General features: G+C 41.2%; 1 protein-coding gene across 1 annotated transcript in view; it reads right to left on the bottom strand.

Moving 5' to 3' along the window:
* Positions 1-24301, bottom strand: part of LOC124554975 (guanine nucleotide-releasing factor 2) — a 364194-nt gene that overhangs the window by 130956 nt on the left and 208937 nt on the right. Inside the window, exons 3-5 of the mRNA XM_047128714.1 lie at positions 10948-11087; positions 10710-10857; positions 9564-9871 (exon numbers count right to left, since the gene is read on the bottom strand). Coding sequence (XP_046984670.1) covers positions 9564-9871; positions 10710-10857; positions 10948-11087 — 596 coding nt within the window. The remainder of the gene's footprint in view (positions 1-9563; positions 9872-10709; positions 10858-10947; positions 11088-24301) is intronic.

Raw genomic sequence — 24301 nt, 5'->3', positions numbered from 1 at the left:
GGGGAGGAAGGGGGAGAGGGAGGGGGAGGGAGAAGGGGGGAGAGGGGGAGGAAGGGGGAGAGGGAGGGGGAGGGAGGGGGGAGACGGGGGATGAAGGGGGAGAGGGAGGTTGAGGGAGGGGGAGAAGGGGGGAGAGAGGGAGAAGGGGGGAGAGAGGGATAAGGGGGGGAGAGAGGGATAAGGGGGGAGAGGGAAAAGGGGGGAGGGAGAAGGGGGGAGGGAGAAGGGGGGAGGGAGAAGGGGGGAGAGGGAGAAGGGGGGAGAGGGAGAAAGGGGGGAGGGAGAAGGGGGGAGAGGGAGAAGGGGGAGGGAGAAGGGGGGGAGAGGGAGAAGGGAGAGAGAGGGAGAAGGGGGAGAGAGGGAGAAGGGGGGAGAGAGGGAGAAGGGGGGAGAGAGGGAGAAGGGGGGAGAGAGGGAGAAGGGGGGAGAGAGGGGGAAGGGGGGAGAGAGGGGGAAGGGGGGAGAGAGGGGGAAGGGGGGAGAGAGGGAGAAGGGGGGAGAGAGGGAGAAGGGGGGAGAGAGGGAGAAGGGGGGAGAGAGGGAGAAGGGGGGAGAGAGGGAGAAGGGGGGAGAGAGGGAGAAGGGGGGAGAGAGGGAGAAGGGGGGAGAGAGGGAGAAGGGGGGAGAGAGGGAGAAGGGGGGGAGAGGGAGAAGGGGGGAGAGAGGGAGAAGGGGGGGAGAGGGAGAAGGGGGGAGAGAGGGAGAAGGGTGGAGAGAGGGAGACGGGGGGAGAGAGGGAGAAGGGGGGAGAGAGGGAGAAGGGGGGAGAGAGGGATGGAGGGAGGGAGAGGGAGAGAGAGAGAGGGGGGGAGAGGGGGAGAGAGAGAGAGGGGGGGGAGAGGGGGAGAGAGAGAGAGAGAGAGAGAGAGAGAGAGAGAGAGAGAGAGCAGTTTGCTGGCTATGAATACAGGAGGGAAGAGTGGCAAAATCACAGGCTAGGCATGTGATGCATGGTTGTTGGAGCCGGTGGGGAGCAGCACACACTGAAGGTGATGTGAGAACATGAATTGAGAGAGGGTGGCAAAATGAAGAGAGAGGAAACTGTTGGGTGGAGCATGTGTGGACAGTGGTTTACCGGAGATTGTGGTCAGAACAATTACAGAAGTGGAGGACATGTTGCAAGAATAACTCCCACTTGCTGGTGTTGGAGGAAAGGATTTAGATGGTCCAAGTTGTTAAGTAGCCATTGAAACTGAGCATGTTATGATTGGCTGCATGTTGTGCTACTGGGTGGTCAACTCTGTTCTTTGCAACAATTTGGTGGTGGCCATTCAACTTGGTTGACAGTTGATAGTTAGTCATACAGACATAAAAAGCTGTGCTGTGTTTGAAGCAGAGGTGGTATATGACATAGCTGCTTTGACAGTTGGCCTAGCCTCTGATGGAGTAGGATAAGCCTGTGACAGAACTGGATTAAGAAATACTGGCTTAGTGGGTTGGGCAGGTCTTGTTTTCTTAGCTTTCAGTAAGGGTAAAATCCCTGTGGTATGGTGCTGGGAGCAGGAGTGGCATATGGATGGATTAGAATGTTTAGTAGGTTGGGTGAGCAATTGAAAACCATTTTAGGAGTGGTGGAAAGGATTTTGGGTAGTATGTCTGTGATTTCAGGGCATGATGATAGATGACCAAAGCCCTGACAAAGCTAGTGGTTCAGTTGTTCCAGTCTAGGGTGATATTAGGTGACAAAGGGGCAGCTCATTTACAGTTGATTCTTGGGGTTGTTGGGAGGTTAAGACTTTTTGAGGACATGACACAGGAAATGTGTTCGTGGACTAGGGTTTGGCATGTAGTGCCTGTTTGTGAAGGCCTTCATGAGACGTTCAGGATACAGGGCAAGGGAGTTATCATCAGTGATACATAGTCCACAGCTGGCCAGGCTGCAAGGGAAAGATTTTTTTGGGGTGGGAGGAATGGCAGCTGCCAAAACACAGGTAATGCTGGTGGTTAGGGGGTTTAATGTGGACAGATGTGTGGAGATCAAAGTGCAGAAAGATGACACATTGCGTAGCAGAACAAGGTGAAACACATGGGAGAGAATGTGTCACTGTTGTGACAGAATGAGGAGACCCTGAGTCCACATCATTAAGATATCACCACATCATTGAGATATCAAAACATCAGTAAGATATCATCAATAAACCTGAACCAGACAGACACCTCCAATCCTCTCACTAACCTTACAATGGGCTACAAAGAAGTGCCCCCTTCATCACAAATTACCATCCACGACTGCGACAAATGTATCATATCCTTTGCCAGGCCCTTGATTATCTATCACGATCCCTGAAATGAGGGACATCCTACCCAAGATCCTTCCCACCCATCCTAAAGTGGTGGTCTCTTGCTCACCAAGCATTCACAACATCGTAGTCCATCCATATGCCACTCCCACTCCCAACTCAATGTCACAGGGATCATATCCCTGTGGAAGGCCAAGGTGCGAGACCTGTCCCATCCACCCACCCAGCACTTCCCACTCCAGTCCTGTCACAGGCTTATCCTATCTCATCAGATGCTGGGCCACCTGTCAAATCAGCCATGCATATACCAACTCTGCTTCAAACACTGCACAGCTTTACAAGTTGGTGTGACTACCCATCAGCTGTCCACATGGTTGAATGGCCACCACATCCAAACTGTTCCCAAGAACAAAGTTGACCCCTTGTTGGCATAACATGCAGCTGAACATAATTTCCTACAAAAATATATTTTACTCAAGTTATCAGTAAAACAATATATCATCTAAAGGCATTGACATGCATAATTCTGTACAATGACATAGGCATTCACATGACATTATCATGTATAATATGCTCCCGTCCTAGTACCCATAAAGGTTGACATTTCAAATAGGAACAACAAATAGAAAAATAAAATTGATGTGGTAAAAATAAATAAACAAGTATCCTAGTACAGAATATCAAGTTCTGTGGTATAAACACAATACCAACTGAATTTTGGAATTAAACATAAAAGTGTTATCTATATTCCGGAATGTGAGATAATAAAAGAGAAGTTCCCAACTAGTGTGTGTGTGTACTATTGTGCAGAGAGGTGGACAGTATCAGGTACAGAACTGCCAGTGGCCCATCATGTGCCATGACATGTAAAGCAGTTAGTTCAAAATGTTGAAATGTGTGCAAATTCCTAAGGGACCAAACTGCTGTCGTCAGTCCCTAGACTTAAACACTACTTAAACTAACTTATGCTAAGAACAACACACACACACCCACGCTCAAGGGAGGACTCGAACCTCCGTGACACGGCGCCTCAAACTGCGCAGCCACTCCGCATGGCAAAGCATTTAGTATCACAGTGAATTCAGTGTAGGATTTATATTACAATCAATCTTTATAAAGCTCTAGTCTCTACAATAATCTGTAATTCTGTCAATGAACCACAGATGAATCTAAGCATTTGATTTTGACCTGTGATTATGCTTTAATGTAAAGCCAATTGAGGTGTTCTCTGGAACGATGACTTAGTTGAAATACACTGAATCAAGATACAGATCATCAAATGTACTAAATAGGTTTTTATTCATTTCAAACTCTTGTGCACAGCCTAAATTTCAGTCAAATATGAGAGAAATATTGTGGTTTCAGACTATATGACATGATAGTGTAGTATGTAAGAATTATTTATTGTTTAGGATTTCAGTTAAGTCACCGTTCCAGAGAACACCTTAATTTTAGTGTAAAATCACAATTAGAGGATGTCCAAGTATATATTAACAATCAGAGCAAAAAATATATGCACTAAAAATTATGTCATACTGTATCATAGTGGACAGTCCTTGACAAATTTGAATCTGTAATCTAATATATCCAATGAAATTGTTTAAAAAATCATTGAAAATGTGTATATACTGACTGCCAGTGTGACCTAGTGTTTAGTATTGTTAGCCACTGACACTGACATCCTGTGTTTGATTTCTAGTGAACACCTCAAACTTTTCCATGACAGACATGTACAGATAGGATCCACTTGTTCTCTCGAGTCCAAATGAGACGCTGCTTGAAAATAAGTAGTGAACTGACACACAAACCATTAAAGATCATCAAACTGGAAGGCTCACACCAGGCTGAGAATCACACATTATCTTACTTAAAATGGTGTAATACCAGACAGACATGGGTACAATCTGCAAACATACAATACATTGTAGATTGTTTGACATTGGCAACAAATTCTGATTTTCATGAGTGCTGTTGTGGGGCATCAATAAAAATGTACCATTTGCATTACCCACTGTATACCAGAATCCATCAGTGAATACAAAGAAAGAACTTGCATTGCCCTTCACCTGATGCAAGCCTTTTTTTAATTGGCACCACCACTTTGGTGACTTGTGTATCAATTGTCTTAAGGGTAACCCTCTCCTGAAGGAGTGTATATTATCACATTTTTGTTAATGGTAATGAGAAGACCTGTGGCGAGATAGTGAAACTCAGTGCCACTACACCCAAATAGCACCAATGAGATAGCCAAACTTAAGGTCATCATCCAACACATGGATCACAACCACCTTTGCCACCCAAATGCTGGCAATGGAAATCTCTTCCATCACAGGATAGGAAATGGCTACCTCCAAGTTGTGTGCATTAGCAAAGTGACCTGTATTTTGAGAATGGAGCATGTATCACAAGCAAACTTCATTTACCTATTGAGTCAGTATTTCAGTCTGAATGTCCCATAAACATTTATGTTACTTACAAATGAAGAGTACAAGAAAAGAATGTGCTCTGTCTACTTCTTTTCCAAAAATGAGGTATGTATACTATGGTATGTAGGATTCCGTGTTGTTCAATACTGTTAACAGACTAGTGTGAGAATTTGAATAGTCTATGTTCCGTAACCTATTTCAAATTATGCATGCAGGGAAAGAACGTGCTAATGCCTCTTGCTACAGGGAATAAGTGTGCTCTGTATTAGATTCCTTGTGGGTTGGTAAACATGTTGGAGCAAGAAACAGCAACTTTTTCTTCATTGTGCATTGTTGGTACTAGCAAAAATCGCTGCTTCAGTTTGAGACTTTCTGTTTGGTAATGAGGAGTTTAAATTATTCATTTCAGTTTAAATAGTTTATTATTTATATTATGTAACTGGATGGATAAGAAATCTACTCACCAAACAGTTGCAGAACACACACATAAGAGAAGGTTATAACAGGCAAGCTTTCGGAGCCAGTGGCTCCTCCTTCAGGCAGAAGGATTGAAGGGGAAGGAAGAGGCGTGAAGGAAAAGGACTGGAGAGGTCTAGGAAAAGGGGTAGATTTCGATAAAGTTACCCAGAACCACTGGTCAGGGGAGACTTATCGGATGTGATGCGAAGAAAAGACTTATAATTGGGGACTGTACTGGACGAGATTTGAAAACCTGAGGGCTTAAAGCTGGAAGACAGGGCACCAACCGAACATATATCTGCCTTGGTTGATCAGCATTTGCAACCTGTAGTACAAAGACTTCCCTCCTATGTGAACATCATCTGAAATCCATGCCCCTGACACTCCAACCACACCCCTTGCTTGTCACCATTGATGCCATCTCCCTCTATACCAACGTCCCCCACGTGCATGGTCTGTCTGCTGCTGAACATTTCCTCAGTCGCTGCCCACATAATTCCAAATCTATGACATTTTTCCTACTCGCCTTAATCAACTTTGTGCTTACTGACAACTACTTCATCTTTGAGAGGCAGACACACAAACAAATCAGGGGTTTTGGCCATGGGAGCCAGGATGGCTCCTTCCTATGCCAATCTTTTCATTGGTCGCTTGGAGGGGGCTTTCTGGGGATCCAAAAATCTTCAGCCCCTGGTTCGGTTTAGATACATTGATGGCATCTTTACCATCTGGGGTGAGACTGACCTGTTAATATTCTTGGAATCTCTAAATACCTTCTCCCAATTAAATTTCACATGTTTCTGTTCCAAATCATGTGCCACTTTCCTTGATGTTGATTTCATCCTCACCAAAGGCCAGCTATACATGTCAGTCCACATTAAACCTACGAACAAACAACAGTACTTACATTTTGACAGTTGCCAACAGGTCCTTGGTTCTCACCACCCACCTGGCGTTAATTTCTTCCATCTCAGTATTTATTCACAGTAACTACTCCTTTCTTCATTCCATTTTAGTTTTCTACATGTTTCATTTTCTTACATGTCCATTTTTCACCATCCCCCTCCCACCTCTGTTACATAAAATGCACTTAGGTTTTCATTCTTATTAACGCATGTAAAATGTTTAAACAATGATCTCTGTCTTGCATATTACCCTGCCTTCCACTTTTACGCTCTCAGGTTTTCAAATTGCATCCGGTGCAGTCCTCAACAATAAGTCTTTCCTTATAATCCTGTCTGGAAATTCTTTCCTTATTATCCTGTCTGGAAAGTCTCTCCTGACCCAAGGTTCTGGGTGACTTTCCTGAAATGTACCCCTTTTCCTAGACCTCTCTAATACTTTTCCTCATCCCCCTTCCTTCCCCTTCAACCCTTCTGCCTGAAGAAGCTTGCCTAGTTATAACCATCTTTTACGTGTGTATTCTGCCACAGATTGGTGAGTAGATTTTTTTATCTATCCAATTACAATAGCTTGTCAAAAATTGATTGTTTTGCGAGTAGGATTATTATTTATATTGAATGATGAGTACTCCATCTGAGGATGGAAGACAGAGACCTTCAGATTCTAATAGTGTTTAGGGAAAGGCAATTATGAAGGTGAATGAATACAGTCATGAAGACATTAAAGATTCAGTCGCATGAACTAGGAGAAGACTGCAACTGTAGGTTGATTTGTTTTGAGGTAGTAAGTGCTGAAGAAAGATCAAATATTACATGAAAATTTGGTGATATATTAGACTGACATGAACAATTATTATATCTGAAAGGTCTCATAACACTACTTCCATTTCATAAAAGGTGATCAATGAAGAATGAAGATGAAGCACACCTCAGAGTGTAATTTCAGCAACAGAGTAAGAGTGAAAGGTGAGGACACTGCACATTCCTATAAAAAGAAAAGCCTTCTAGGCAGTACCTGGAATAACTAGGTGGTGATTAATGACAGTTCTGAAACTTTTGAAACTGGGCAAGACACTTCGTGCTGGAATGGGTAAGCATGGAAGTAGGCCATGGAAAATTAAGGAAGAAGTAGGAATGGCTGTTTATGATCATATTCATTTATTTAAGGGTAGATCAAGACATTACAACATAGATAAAGACTAAAAATTTGTATCTCCCAGGGGAACTTTTGGTAGAAAAACTGCATGAATTGATCCAGGAAAAATACTTGAATTTTAACATTCCATATGAAATGCATATAAGAGTATTCAACACTAAATTCAATATAGCTTTTGGGTATTAAAGGAATGATACATACTCAACCTGCAGTAATTACACTGCTGAGATGAAGGTGCTGAATGCAATGTTATATCGATGACATGAAGAAACAAGTCTTGAAAGAAATCAATAAGATCACCACTGACCAGAAAGTACACAAAGTCAAAGCACAAACATTTTGTTCCAGAAAGAGCACTTCTTGTTTGAAAAGCCAAATGTCTAATGAAACAAAAGCAATCTGCACGGACTACCAAAAAAAAGTTTGCCTACCAAACATAAGTACTAATGATGTCTATTACAGATGGCAGTTGTCTGCCCACTCTTTCAATATCCATCAGCTTTCAAATGCAACTTCAATGTTCTACACTTACACTAAAGTTACAGGAAGAAAAGGGAGCAGTGAAGTTGTTTTCTTTTAAATCACTTTGTGCACAATTACTGCACAAGAAAGTCAAACATCTTTAAGCTTTTGTGATTCATGCTCAGAGCAGAACAAGAATTACAGTCTATAAAGGTACCTTAACTATCTTGTGAGTAAACTGAAGCTTTTAGAGACTTTGAATGTAACTTCCATTGATAGAGAAGTTCTAACAATGGGTTGGGTGTGAATCATGGTTAAGTTTGATGTAAACCTATGCCTCTTGATGTTGTGGTGATACAAAATTGGGAGTAATTTCTGAAGAATAAATATTTGAGGAAATGTCATTTGCCAACATGGTCCATTAGAGAGGTAGTCATCACAAAAAAAGTCACTACCTCAGTCAACACTGATTAATTTACAATGGAGCTTGGATTTTATCGGTGGTGACAGTTTCACTGTGACTTCAAGAGCAGCACTCTGGAGAATATCCATCCCCTGCTTACATAGGTAAAATATAAAAATATTTTTAAAATTTTATGTAACAATAACAATAATTATAATAGGCAAGAAGCTAGAGTGATTTACATAAATGTTTTACACTAGGCTGACAAGTCAATGTTGGAACAAAATGATATATTTTATTCTTTTTACCACTTTATCACATGAAGTTAAAACGGCATAGAGAACCTGCTTATCTAGAAGTATCTTTATTGTTTCAAACATTGTTTTCATTACAAAATAATCTGACACATAATGTTTAACAAAAAATACAATTTTACTAGCAATATCGTGCATTCAGCTATGCACAATTTTTCCTTGAAATGCATGACATTACTTTAAATATTATGCCAATAAAATCACAATTTAAATTTTTAAGGAATCAATTTATATTAAATTTAATGTCTATAACATGTCCTTCCATTACAACTTTTGTATTCATTGATTTTGTGAATCAGTATCCATGAATTTCAGTTCCAAACTTTAAAACTGCTCTGCTGGACAATTTAATAATGTGGACAAAGCACATTCTTTTCCTGTGCTCTTCTAATGTGTTTGTACAGAGTTGTGCATTTAAGTAAGTTTAGAAGCAAAATGACAATGTGCAGCTTTATTAGTAATCTCAGTAATATGTATACATATTAAATTTTACATTTCACATATCTGCTTTACATGAAATGTGGACACCACATGTGGCAGTGATCAAAGATTGGAACTAGTTGTGGAAATATAAAAACTACTGACAGCAGTTTTGGTAGATTCAAAAATATCATTTTTAGAACAAACATGTAATGCTGGGATTTTTCAGAAACTGCAACAATAATTTCAAGAATTTGAGGCTTCAAGTATGATTTAATTTTGTGTAGTTATTTGTTTTCCCTAAGCCCTTATGTACACATACTAATGTCATGAGTTACAAACTGATACATTTTCCATCTAAAGATGAATTTGTAAATAAAAATTCTGTCTAAAACTGCTACAAAAGACTTTGTATTATAACAATTAGCGTTATTTCAAATACAGTGGTCATGCACCGTCAGCACATGACACAGAATTACTTTGAGAACCAACTATTTTCTAAGGCATAAATAATGAAAGTTGCTGAATTTGCTTGTTTCTAATTGACATAGGCCACAGAATCCAGTTTTTTAGTCTGAAACACCTATGTCATGTGCTAAGAATAAAACACATTACCAGGAAAACGATGTATCTTATCTACATCTGTGATACATAAGCACATGCATGTGTAAAATGGGTGGAAAGCATCAAAATTATATTTAAAAATTGGACACTCAAGAATACATCAGTTAATTGCATAAACAGTTTATATATATAAATGGCAGAGGAAAAGTCACACTACCTTGTTGGCAGAGGTGGTTTTGGTGGTGGACTAGTATCATTCAATATGGACTCTGAGCTCTGTGAATGTGGTACAGAACTTATTCCATGCCTGTCTGTGACAGAAGTAGATGTCTGCTCTAATATCTGTCTTTCTCTTGGAGTAAGAGGAATATCAGGCAATGAGCTACGCTGTGGAAAGTCAGTTCCTCCCAAACCATAATTTGATGCTCGATCCAGCAGAGGCCCACGATGAGTTACATGATTAGTTGTAGCTTTTGTACTGCTTTCTCTATGGGCTATCTGATCCTGGGCTAGTGTTACCAAGTGCTGAAATGATGAGGAAATGTAATTACAAATTGGAGGGGCCAATTAAAAATAGTGAAAGTATTGCAAATATAATATTGCTGGAATGTATTATGTTTATACTTAAGATGTGTGCCATACAGTGCAAAGAAGCTAAAATGTTTGTGTTCACATTTTTATCTACTGTCATATACAAACATAAGAAACTTTATTACTCATTTTCTACAGGTGATATAGTAGTTTTTGGGATGCATAAACAAGGGATTGCTGTCTTTAAAGCATTGAAATGGCTTAGCAAATGGGACAGAAGAGAGATTCTGATACTTAAAAATCTTTACTTGTTCAATTGCACAATTAAATTCCAACACACTCCAAAATTTTCCATGAAATTATTATGCTTTCCGGGATGGAAAACGGTTTTTTTCGCTTTTATTATGTTCTGATAATGTAAGCTAAAGGTACTGGAACAAAAATATTTAAAGAAATTATCATCAACTTCCCTCTTACGTTGCCTCTAATAATTTCCACATTAGTATTGTGAAATACATTTGGAGACAACACAGCATGCAGTTTTGTCAGTAATCAAGCAGTCAGCATCAGGACTTGTTAAAAACTCAAATGTGTAACAACAAATATTGTAATGTTTGCTTGTCACCAAGCGTATATGAACTAATCTTCATTGCCTAATCTACAAAAAATTTCATTTACTTAACTACGAAATGTTTATCAGGTGAAAAGCTGATAGTTTATCTGTATGAGTATACAAACTACTGAGCTTCAAAAAGCAAAAATATATGTTAGATTAAGGGGGAAAAATGATATAATGAGATGGCACAGTGCAAGAACATTATTTTGGAATTACCTGGACTGCTTCTTCAACAAGATGGATAACTTCATTCACATTTTCTTTATTTAAAGCTTTCTCTCCTTGTAGCAGAACATCATCACAGAGTTTAATGAGTTTGGCAAGACTTTGATATACTTGGTTTGTTGCAGAAACCAAAGCTGAACTGCAAAAGTTGTTCAGTCAGTCTTAAGTGTAAATCCATATATCATGACAGATTATGTGAGAACGCAAAACAAACAACAGATATACATACCTTTGTTCATTGAGGACGTACATTTTGAGCATACTATGGATGGTTGTTACAGTCTCTAATACCACAGTTCCATTTCCCGGCAGAACTTCAAGCTTGTTTTTGCCAACAACATCACGAAAATGTTTCAAAGCATACTGAACCTTAAATATAAATAAAGGAAACTGGTATTTGAACACAGATATTAAAACATTCACTACAAGTTACAAACAATAGTAATGCACATAAAACCAGATTCTGTTAAAGAGACTCTGAAAAGTAGTGTCTTATCAAATGCGAGGTCTGTTCAAAAATTTCTGGAACTTCGTCCACAAAATTTTTCTATGCTTAGCTTTTACTTATTGTGCATGGTATCTGGAAGCAGTCTTGGTACGCCTCTTGCTGCAACATGTGAAGCACCACCTGTGAATTTTATTTTATTTTGTCTATTGTTCTTTCGAAGGGGTTTTCAACTTTGGAAATATAAAACACATTCACAGGGGCCACACCCAGTGAGTACAGAGGATGAGCCAGCACAGTGATTTCATTTTTTGTGCAATAGTCACGCACCAACAGTGCTGAATGTGCATGTGTATTATAATGATGAAAAACCCATGAATTGTCTTGCCGCGTTTCAGGCCATTTCCTTCTCATATTTTCTCTCAGGAATTGCAAAATGTCTGATAATACTATCGATTAACAGTTTGTCCCTGTGGCACGAATTCATGATAAAGTAATCCTTCAAAGTCAAAGAAAACTATCAGCATGCCTTTGCATTTGGCCTGACCTAACAAGCTTTTTTTTTCTTTTTCTTTCTTGGAGAACTTTTCCCGACCTATTGTGAAGATTGAACCTTGGTTTCAAATTCATAACTGTAGACCCACACCTCATTACGAGTTATGATTCTCTTAAGGAACATCTTGTTCTCATTTGCGTGATGAAAAAGCTCTTCACAGGTTGTGAGGCAAAGGTCATTCTGATCTTGACTCGTGCACTATGGGACGAACATGGTGGCAACATGATGCATTCCAAGATGCTGTGTTAGAATTTCGTAACATGATCCTAACTGAAATGTTACATTACCAGAGAAGGAAAGTTGCCACTCACCATATAGCAGAGATGCTGAGTCACGATAGGCACAATAAAAAGATTCACACAATCATAGCTTTCGGCCAGTAAAGCCTTTGTCAGCAGTAGACACACGTGCGCGCGGTACCCCCCCCCCCCCCCCCCCCACACACACACGAGCTGAAACTACACTGCAAGCAGCAGGACCAGTGCATGATGGGGCATGATGGGAGTGGCGACTGGGTGGGGGTAAGAAGGAGGCTGGGGCGGGGAGGGGGAGGGATAGTATGGTAGGAGTGGTGGACAGTGAAGTGTTGCATTTTAGACGGAGGGCAGGAGAGAAGGTGCAAAGCGGGGAGGGGGTAAGTAGTGGAAAGAAGAGAAATAAAAATAAAAATAAATTAAAAGACTAGGTGTGGTGGTGAAATGACGGCTGTGTAGTGCTGGAATGGGAACAGGGAGGGGGCTGGATGGGTGAGGACAGTGACTATCGATGGTTGAGGCCAGGAGGGTTACGGGAACGTAGGATATATTGCAGGGAAAGTTCCCATCTGTGCAATTCAGAAGAGCTGGTGTTGGTAGGAAGGATCCATATGGCACATGCTGTGAAGCAGTCATTGAGATGAGGGGTATCATGTTTTGCAGCGTGTTCAGCAACAGGGTGGTCCAATTGTTTTTTTTTGCCACAATTTGTCGGTGGCCATTCATGCGGACATACAGCTTGTTGGTTGTCATGCCTACATAGAATGCAGCACAGTGGTTGCAGCTTAGCTTGTAAATCACATGACTGGTTTCACAGGTAGCCCTGCCTTTGGTGGGATAGGTGATGTTAGTGACCGGACTGGAGTAGGTGGTGGTAGGAGGATGTATGGGACAGGTCTTGCATCTAGGTCTACTACAGGGGTATGAGCCGTGAGGTAAGAGATTGGGAGCAGGGGTTGTGTAAGGATGGACAAGTATATTGCGTAGGTTCGGTGGACGGCGGAATACCATGGTAGGATGGGTGGGAAGGATAGTGGGTAGGACATTCCTCATTTCAGGGCACAACGAGAGGTAATCGAAACCCTGGCGGAGAATGTAGTTCACTTGCTCCAGTCCCGGATGGTACTGAGTTACAAGGGGAAGCTCCTCCGTGGCCAGACTGTGGGACTTTGGGAGGTGGTGGGAGACTGGAAAGATAAGGCACAGGAGATTTGTTTTTGTACAAGGATGGGAAGATAATTACGGTCAGTGAAGGCTTCAGTGAAACCCTCGGAACATTTAGAGGACTGCTCATCACTGCAGATGCAACGACCACGGGTGGCTAGGCTGTACGGAAGGGACTCCTTGGTATGGAATGGGTGGCAGCTGTCGAAGTGGAGGTACTGCTGGTGGTTAGCAGGTTTGATATGGACGGAGGTACTGATGTAGCCATCTCTGAGGTGGAGGTCAACATCTAGGAAGGTGGCTTGTTAGGTTGGGTATGACCAGGTGAAGCAAATGGGGGAGAAGTTGTTGAGGTTCTGGAGGAATGTGTATATGTAGATGTTTAACTCCACCTCAGAGATGGCTACATCAGTACCTCCGTCCATATCAAACCTACTGAACACCAGCAATACCTCCACTTCAACAGCTGCCACCCATTCCATACCAAGAAGTCCCTTCCATACAGCCTAGCCACCCATGGTCATCGCATCTGCAGTGACGAGCAGTCCTCCTCTAAATATAACGAGGGTCTCACTGAAGCCTTCACTGACCGTAATTAACCTCCCATCCTTGTACAAAAACAAATCTCCCGTGTCTTATTTTTCCAGTCTCCCACCACTTCCCAAAGTCCCACAGTTCTGCCACAAAGGAGCTTCCCCTCTTAACTCAGTACCATCCAGGACTGGAGCAACCAAATTACATTCTCCGCCAGGGTTTCGATTACCTCTCGTTGTGCCCTGAAATGAGAAATGTCCTACCCACTATCCTTCCCACCCCACCTACCATGGTATTCCACCGTCCACCGAACCTACACAATATACTGATCCATCCTTACACATCCCCTGCTCCCAATCCCTTACCTCATGGCTGATACCCCTGTAATAGACCTAGATGCAAGACCTGTCCCATACATCCGCTTACCATCACCTACTCCAGTCTGGTCACTATCATCATCTATCCCATGAAAGGCGGGGCTACCTGTGAAACCAGTCATGTGATTTACAAGCTAAGCTGCAACCACTGTGCTGCATTCTATGTAAGCATGACAACCAACAAGTTGTCTGTGCGCATGAACGGCCACCGACAAACTGTGGCCAAAATACAAGTGGACCACCCTGTTGCTGAACACGCTGCAAAACATGATACCCCTCATCTCAATGACTGCTTCACAGCATGTGCCCTATGGATCCTTCCCACCAACACCAGCTTTTCTGAATTGCACAGATGGGAACTTTCCCTGCAATATATCCTACGTTCCCGTAACCCTCCTGGCCTCAACCATCGATAGTCACTGTCCTCACCCATCCAGCCCCCTCCCTGTTCCCATTCCAGCACTACACAGCAGTCATTTCACCACCACACACAGTCTTTTAATTTCTTTTTATTTTTATTTCTCTCCTTTCCACTACTTACCCCCCTCCCCCCTTTGCACCTTCTCTCCTGCCCTCCATCTAAACTGCAACACTTCACTGTCCGCCACTCCAACCATACTATCCCTCCCCCTACCTGCCCCAGCCTCCTCCTCACCCACCCAGCCGCCACTCCCATCATACACTGGTGCTGCTGCTCGCAGTGTAGTTTCAGCTCTCTGAGACTGCAGACGTGTGTGCAAGTTGCGTTTGTGTGAGTGTGTGTGAGTGTGTGTCTGCGTATGTGTATGTGTATCTACTGCTGACAAAGGCCTTAATGGCCAAAAGCTATGATTGTGTGAAACTTTTTATCGACTCAGCATCTCCGTTATAAGGTGAGTGGCAACTTTCCTTCTCTGGTATTGTTACATTCCATTCTGTTTTAAATTGTTTGAAATATTACATTCTTCTGCAATCTCTCGAACAGTCACTCTTCGATTGGCATGCACAATTTTGTTCTCATCTTTGACTTCCATACAGCCATTTTTTAACTGTGTGAACCATCTGTAACAATTAACACAGCTTAAACACTCATCACCGTAGGCTTCCTGCATCATTTGGTGTGTCTCTGTAAAGGTCTTCTTGAGTTTCCGCAAAATTTAATGCATAGGCATTGCTCCCCTAATTCCGCCATCTCGAAATTTGCTAACTGTGTGACACAATGTTCTACTCAATACAGCACTGAACAATAACTAATGGACATACAACACTGAAACTTCTGGCCGTTACAAATTAAACATTAGTACGTGCAGGGATGCCAACCACATTTCACTTCAACACACCACTGGCACAAAATTAGGAATGTTCCTGAATGTTTTGAACAGACCTCGTAAAAACACATAGTGTGAATATTTAGAAATATTAGAAGTTGTGAGTAGCTTGGATTCATTTTATGTTTTCTTTGGAGCTTTACACACACTAACAAACATATTTATAAAAATTAAAACTAAATCCATGTAAAATAAAATGTTCTCGGGCTTCCAGCCATGTCAAGTGATTAAAATGCCATTAACTTTTGAGCAAGTATTCCTTGGCCACTGCCGAATAGAATGACTGCTGGTGGACTGCTGCTGGTACACCCTTATAAGCTCAATACACATAAGGGAGAAACAGCCACACATTCGAAGTGTCAGAAATCATTTCAGTAAACACAAGGCGACATCACATTGATAATTGCGCAGTTTTAGTAGATTGGAAGACATTCAGTGTGGACTTAGGCAGTAGAAAGGAGGCAGGGATTTCTTCTTTTGTTTATCAATACATTAAGAAACACAACATCTCACTTGTAAGTTTATGCCTGTGGAGGGGAGCGTTTGTGATATGTTTATATACTGAACCCTTTTAGACCTGTTTTTTCTGAAGGAAGGAAAATTTTTCTTTATGCTCCAATGTTCTTAAGTGATTTTTTAATGATTTTAGATGCAAGGTTAATACACATATATGTGCCCGTTTTCAAAATTTCACTACTTTTTATGGACTGAAATGATTAGTTTTGAAATATTCATTGCTGTAATAAATAAACTGATCATTCAACAATTACGATGCAAAATAACAATAATAATAATAATAATAATCACATTCAGTTACACAGTGGAATATAACTAACCAAGCACTTCTGTGTATTCTGGTGGCCACAAGTTGGTGTGTACTGCTACATTCACTTGTTGATATTTTTATAGTTATGACCAACAGGTGGCAGCAGTTGTGCATGTTGAAATGATTGACCACTCACAAAAGTGTACATGAGGTTTCCATTGAGCAAAAATATTTCTGTTGCAGCTAATACACAGCAAACATTAATGTACACAATTGTAGCCAGAGGGTCTGTAAGGGTTAAGAGAAGATGAAAATATCACAAATTTGAAGTCATCTGGCTTTCTTCTTAATCTTATAATGATACTACTTGTGACACGTGTTTCATATTTCACAGTGTTTCTTCACTTCTTTAATAATAATTCCACATCCAAGCCAGTTGCATTCATGGTAGGTTGACATCAGCTATTGCTAGGGTTGAAAACGTGTGCACTGGACAACATACTCCGCAAGCCACCATACGGAGCATGGTGGGGGGTACCCTGTACCACTACTAGTCATTTTCTTTCTTGTTCCACTCACAAAAAGAGTGAGGAAAAAATGACTGTCCATACACCTCCATACGAGCCCTAATTTCTCATACCTTATCTTTGTGATCCTTATGCAAAACATATGTTGGCTGGTGTAGAATTGTCCCGCCGTCAGTTTCAAATGCCAGTTCTCTATATTTTCTCAACAGTGTTCCCCAGAAAGAACATTGTCTTCTCTCCAGGGATTCCCATTTGAGTTCCTGAAACACCTCCGTAATACTTATATGTTGTTCGAACCTGCCGGTAACATATCTAGCAGCCTGTGCTGAATTGATTTCATGTCTTTTTTTCAATCCAACCTGGTGTGCATCCCAAACACTCCAGCAGTATCAGAAATAGGTCACAATAACGTCCTATATGTGGCCTCTTTTATAGATGAGCCACACTTTCCCAAAATTCTCCCAAAAAATCAAAGTTGACCATTCACCTTCCCTACCACAATCCTTACAGGCTCATTCCACTTCATACTGCTCTTTAATGTTACACCCAAGTATTTAAAGGACATTACTGTGTCAAGCAGGACACTGCTAATACCGTATTTGAACTTTACAGATTTGTTTTTCCCATTCATTGCATTAACTTACATTTACCTACATTTGGAGCTAGCTGCCATTCATGACACTGACTACAACTTTTGTCCAAGTCATCTTGTGTCCTCCTACAGTCGCTAAACTTTGACAACTTCCTGTACACTACAGCATCATCAGCAAACAACTGCAAATTGCTGCCCACCCTTTCCACCAATTAATTTATCTATACAGAAGATAATAGTTGTCCTATCACACTTCCCTGGGGTACTCCTGATGATACCCTTTGTCTCTGATGAACACTCGGCATCCAAGGACAACACACTGAGTTCTATTACTTAAGAACTCTTTAAGCCACTCACATATCTGGGAACCTATTCCATATGTATGTACCTTTGTTGACAGTCTGCATTGGGGCACCATGTCAAATTCTTTTTGTGAACCAAGAAAACACTCCCACACAATGATTGTTGACATCGCTGCAAAGTAGCAGTGGCTGGCAAGCATAATTCTCTTACTGCATCCTTGTGGAGAATTTGCAGCTTTACTCCTGCAGTGCTGCTATAATGCATAAGAAACTGATTCTGTGAGCTTGCAATAATGAACTGCTCTTGTGCATCGAGCCATACACTGTAGCTGCTGACTATGATGTCACTGATGCTTGTGGAATCAACAATATGGACATATGGTGACTCCGCATTCAATGTGCCAGCTTCCGCTTCAGTCACACGACTGCTGAATCCCATGCTGAGCTGTAGGCTGTCATCTCTATTAAGAGTGTTGGCAGTGATTTTTATGTCAATGGGTTCTTTAATTGCACTGTCCAAGAAGCAAGTAGTGCGAACCACTACCGAGGTATCCTCAAATTTTATCCAGTGGCTGTTTTCTAGAGCATACTCAGCTAAAGCAGATTTTTCAGGATAGTGTGATAAAACCTCTCTTGTTCCTTCCTGGATTTTTCTACAGTGTGCACTGTTTGCCCGATGTAAGACTGGCCACACTCTCAAGGTATCTCATTGAATCCAGGTGCTCTGAGACCTGACAGATATGTAACTGGTCTCAGTAATTGATGAATTTTTTATGGAGGCCTGAAGATCAATTTGATTTTGCATCTTCAACAAGTGGCAAATCTTACACAACACAGACCTGCAGAAAGAGAAAAACACAAATTCTTTGCCTTCTCTTTGTTGATAGTCTTCATGGGATTCTCACTTGAGATTACTTCACTTATTCGGTGATCAAAGGCATCCATTTCAGCACCCATTTAATTTGCTATGGATGAGGAAGTCAAGGAAGGAAAGGTATCATCTTTTTCTACCACCATAGTGAACTGGGTACTACTGTTAATGCTGTTGACATGTACCAGGAACTCTTCACATTTATCCATGATTCTTGAATAGTGTTCATCAATATGAGATCCTCACCAGGTAGAACTGATAGAGGAGATGGAGGATATCCACCGAAGAATGGCATGTTTCATCACGGGATCATTTAGTTGGTACAAAAGCATTACTGAGCTATTCAACAAACTCCATAGGCATATGTCACAGTCAGTCATTGTGCATCACGGAGAGGTTTACTACTGAAATTTCGAGAATGCACTTTACGAGAAGAGTCAGAAGACATATTACTTCCTCCCACATACATCTCGCATAATCACCACCATGAGAAAATTAAAGAAATTACAGCCAATACAGAAGCTTACTGACAATCATTCTTCCCACACTTCATTCGCGAGTGGAACAGGGTAGAAGGGATCAGTTAGTGGTACCAGAAGTAACCTCCACCACACACTATTAGACGGCTTGCAGAGTATGCCGTAGATAACAGAAAGGTGAAAGAGGCCAGCATACAAGCCCAGGGTACAAGAAAGAAGGAATAGCTCTGTGACCCAGAAATGGAACAATGGACTGAGTTGGGCACAGGAGTACTAAAGAAGCATCAGTGGATCTTTGTGTAAATATAAGAGACGTGCTCAGATAAGTAAGCAGTAAGATGTTACTACAACCTGCTTCATGAATGATGGCAGTTTGTGCAGGTCAAGGCACCGACAGGTATTGCAGTGTTGCTGGTTCCAGGCGATAGTTGGGGTATGCACGCAGAGGGGCTCTGCACTTGAAGAAAGTGTGTATCCATGAAGTTATGTCTTTTGTTTGCTTATGTAGAATTTGTCACTCACCACCATCGTCAGGCATAATGACTTGCAACAAATGGAATAAAAATTCCCTAAGTAACTCGCTATGATCATGTTTAATGTTTGCAATGGCTGTGAGGTTCATAGCAGACTGCTCAATACACTACTGAATGCTCACTGGCTGTCAGAGAGTGTGTGCTGTCAGGTGTGCAGGATGAGCCTAAATTTTACCACCATTGTTCATGATTCCAACCACAGACCAGACAAAATTGCTGGTCTAGTGCAGATCATACAGAGAAATTCCTATATTAATAAAGTACCTGTTTGAGTGTATCTCATATTACCATGAAGAGAAACTTCATGGTAGTGAGTCAATATAATATATTATTTACATGTGCTCTGAACGTCAGCAACCAAAACATTAACTAGAGCATTTTTATGTTTTATTAGGAGTATAGTAAACAGGGCAGTCAAATAAAAATGAGACAGACAGAAAAATGTACGTAAGCTGTTTATTATGTAATAAGATCAACATTGTTGTTAAGAAGGATAGTGTTTTTATTGTGATGGATTCATTTTCAGTAGAATTCCATCTTCAGACCATCTGTGAACGTTACATAATATTTTCTTTTATTATAATGTTGGTTATCATATTTTCAGATAAACAAATTTTGTACTTGCATCCATATACCGTCAGTGGTTGCTGTCACTCTGTATCCTGTTACAACATAGTGTAGATTTAGGACTCTTACATTATAAACTGTTTTGCGACAGTGACCACTGATGGAATATGGGTGTAACAACAAAATTTGTATATCTGAAAATGCGTTAACCAACATTATAATAAATAGCTTTTGCACATGGTCTGAAGGTGGCAATCTAGCCGAAATGGATCCATCACAATAAAAACACTAACCTACTTAAAAGCAATCTGACTTTTATTATATAATGTCTCTAAGAGATCCCCCTCAGGAGACATCGACTTAATGAAACACTGTCCCTATACGTGAGGGGTTTTTTGTGTTCCAATGAAGTGGAGGGCTATATCAGCAGTAGTTCAACTGCTGGCAGGCCTCCCAAGCTTGTCAGGTCTCCACAGAGGATCCAGAGAAAGTATGTCTCACAACATCCTGCCTAGTAACCTGTCCCTTCCTTTTCCTCTCTGTGACTGTGTGGCAGCAGACACAGTACCCTAATGTGGGCAGCAGAAGATCCTCAGTAACCAAGATGCCGGTGATGCACATAGGCTTCACTATGGAAGGATGGATAGCATTCCACAGTCAAAGTGAAGACAAGCTATCAAAGGGGTAAGGCCCTGTATGGGTCATGAGGTGGCAGCCCCACCAGAACACTCGGAGCCAGGTGGGGGAGGGGGGGGGGGGGGAGGAAGGAGGCTGTGGGCTGATAACCCACACCACAAACAATTCAAATCACAGAAACTAAAAGGAGAAATAGCCAGATGGATCTTAAGGATATGACCTTAGGCCTGAAAAGGAAAACCCTTATTGGATTTTGGAATGTAAGAACACAGAGAGAGGCAGGAAGGTTAAGTCAGGTTGAAAAATAGATGGAGAACTGTAGACTGGAGCAGCCAGAATCTGGGGAAGTTCAATCACAAAATGGTGGAGTGCTGCTGTATGTGGGACACACAGGTGAAGATACAATGCACAGGAATCGTGTAGGGCTCGTACTATCTAAAAACTGCAAAAGAAGGTTACTGGTGAGGAAATTAGTATCAGAAAAGATAATAACTGCATTCTCTAGAACAACTGTGCAAAATATCACAGTAATTCAATGCTATGCACATACTGACATGACTGAAGGAGAATTAAGAGATACATTTTATACAGAGCGAAATGGAATCCTTGGACAAACTAATTGTAGAGACATAAAAATTTTAATGGAAGACTTGAACACAAAAGTTGGTTCATAAAATGAAGGGTGTGAACACATCATGAGTGTTAACAGCACTGGCAATAGAAATGCAAATGGTGAACTGCTGATAGATATGAGCACTGAGTATGACTTTAGTCACTGAAGGCACACTGTTTCCACATCACAACTGCCATAAGATAATGTGGTTCTTGTCAGATCATGTTACTGAAACTCAAACATATCACATAGCTGTAAGCCATAAGTTTTGACACTCTCTGTTGAATGTCAGAAACAAGAGAGGGGCGGATGTTGGAAGTGACCACCACTTAGTTTTGGATGAGTTCAGATTGAAGATACTGGCAAGTAGAACCAAACTCAATCACAGGAGCAAGAAAATAGATGTGGTAAGGTTAAACGACCAATAGCAAAAAATGATCTGCCCCTGAACTACAAAAGTCCTCTTTGACAAAAACTTTATACAGAAATGAATTGAAATAGGTTGGCAAAAACAAAGACAGTCATTTAGATGTTGGAAAGAACATATTAGAATTTAAGACACATAAAAGGAATGAATGGATCGCTAATGAAATGCGGAATGAAATTAGCTGCAAAAAAGAACTACAACAAAAGTTAAATTTTTGTAATACAAGGGCACAGAACATCAAAGTGCATAAAGAATAAACGGAGGCAAACAAAGGAGTGAAAATGAGGATGAGGCGAGATAAATGGATAAATGAGCAGGTACACGGAGCAAAAGAGGCAGAAAGACAGGGAAATAAAAAGGAGCTGATAATATCACCAAATGTCTCTCATACAACAACTTTAGACGTGAAGGACCAGTTTAGAGTAAGGATGGGGTGACAATTACAAACCATCAGACACAAGTACAGAGATAGGAATCACATTTCAAAGAGCTGTCGAATTGCAAAGACAACCAAATCTGCAGTGTCCCACAATGGTTGAAATTAGGAGTGCTTTGAGAAGCCTAAAAAAGGCAAGGGCTCCAGGTCTAGACAACTTATTGAAAGTACTGTTAATATGCTCCACACCCCACTGAAGCATATTTGTCTAAAAGAGAAATCCCCAAAAGGAATGGAAATACATTGCTGTCAGTGCCTGGTAAGGTCCTCACCGGAATTATTTTAAATAGTATTAAAGACTCAGTTGAAAATCGATTGGTAAAAAACAGACCAGTTTTTGTGCACAACGTAGTTGTGTTTACCTTATTAGTACTCTTACGATCATATTAGCGCAAAGCAAAGAAGTCCACGCAACCACGTACCTGGCAGTCATTGATTTAGAAAAGGCCTTCGATTCTGTGATACATCAAGTGCCGTGGCATGTGTTGCAGAAGTATGGTATAGCACAGAAGATTCTAAATATCATCAGAGATCTGTATGTTGTCTACAAATGTTGTGTGCTCCACAATGGAAATCTCACAGATCCAATAGAGGTAACGACCGGAGTCCACCAGTGTTGTATTTTGTCGCCAATGCTCTTCTTACTTCTCCTTGACTCAGTTATGAGACGAGTCACATTGGGCAGGAGATGAGGAACCCAATGGGAGATCCACGAACATCTGGAGGATTTGGATTTCACAGATGACATAGTTTTAGTAGCTAAAAGGCTGACAGATATGAAAGCTAAATTAAATTTACTGAAAAAAGAAGCAGAGATTGCTGGGCTCAAAATAAATATAGGAAAAACAGAGAAAATGAGAATAAATACTGGGAACACCGAAGTGCTGCTGCTTGGAGGGGAGCAGCAAGTGGAGATCATCAATTTGTTCCTGTATCTGGGTAGTGTGGTGACAGAAGACGGTGGAGCTGGGGAAAAGATGTGAAAAGCCACATAAAGAAGGCATATGCTGCCTTCGTACAACTGTATTCAATATGGAGAAACAGAAACATCACATACAAAACTAAAATGTGAAAGCAGTTGTTCTGTATGGCAGTTACGAAGTTGGAAAGCAAATAAAAGGATAACATCACAGTCATACAGTTTCATAAATAAACATCTCGGGGCATCTATTGCAGAATGAACATCTGGGGATCAGAAAAAAATAAGTAATGAGGATCTCTGGAGAAAAACAAACCAGACACCTATAGAAAAACAGATATGCGAGAGAAAGTGGAGATGTTTGAGGCACACATTGAGGAAGCCAGATGGAGTAATCAAACAGAAGGCATCGGAATGGAATCCCCAAGGAACAAGGAATAGAGGCAGGCCTAGAAGTACACGGAAGAGGATGGTGGAGGGGGAAGCTCAAGGAGAGTTGGCAAGACTTGGGCAAAATTGAGGAAAATGGCCAAAGACAGAGATGGATGGTGAGTTCTCCTGGATGCCCTATATCCCCATAAGGGGGCCAAAGGATTTAAGTCAACTAAGTCTCTAAGATATATTTTCAGCACTGCGGGCCCATTGGATTATAAACTGTTTATTATTTCAAACGTAATCAGCAGAACTGTTAATACATTTATCTGACTGTAAGACAAGACGGTCAATGTCTATATGGGTAAATGTTTGCCTACGGAACCACAACTGTACCCAGGTGTGCACCTCTTTGTCCGAAGCAAATCGACTACCATAAATCTCTTGCTTCAGGGACCCAAAAATATGGAAATCGCATGGTGAATGTATGGAGATCATGTATGGCCTTCCCAGTAAAACTTCTGCAGCATACTCAAAACATGAAATTACAATTAAATCAATATAATGAAATTAATACCCTTAGCTGCATATAGGCATTGATATACATCAATGGGGACAGTTGAAAATCTATGCCCCGACCAGGACTCGAACCCGGGATTTCCTGTTTACATAGAGACGCTCTATCCATCTGAACCACCGAGGAGGGATAATGAGACTGCAGGGACTTATGCCTGGCACGCCTCCCATGAGACCCACATTCCCAACTTATTGTCCTGCACTATATTCATAGTGCCCCTGCCCATTACACTCACTACTCGCGGCTTTACCAATTCCCGTAAGAGTTCGAGCACTGTTTGTGCATTCGCACAGAAGATGGTCAAATGGTTGGTGAGCCTTAACTGTATA

Source organism: Schistocerca americana, chromosome X (assembly GCF_021461395.2).
Source record: "Schistocerca americana isolate TAMUIC-IGC-003095 chromosome X, iqSchAmer2.1, whole genome shotgun sequence".
NCBI classification, from domain to species: domain Eukaryota; kingdom Metazoa; phylum Arthropoda; class Insecta; order Orthoptera; family Acrididae; genus Schistocerca; species Schistocerca americana.
Note: the sequence above shows the minus strand (reverse complement) of the source record. Positions and strands in the feature narration are given on the sequence as shown.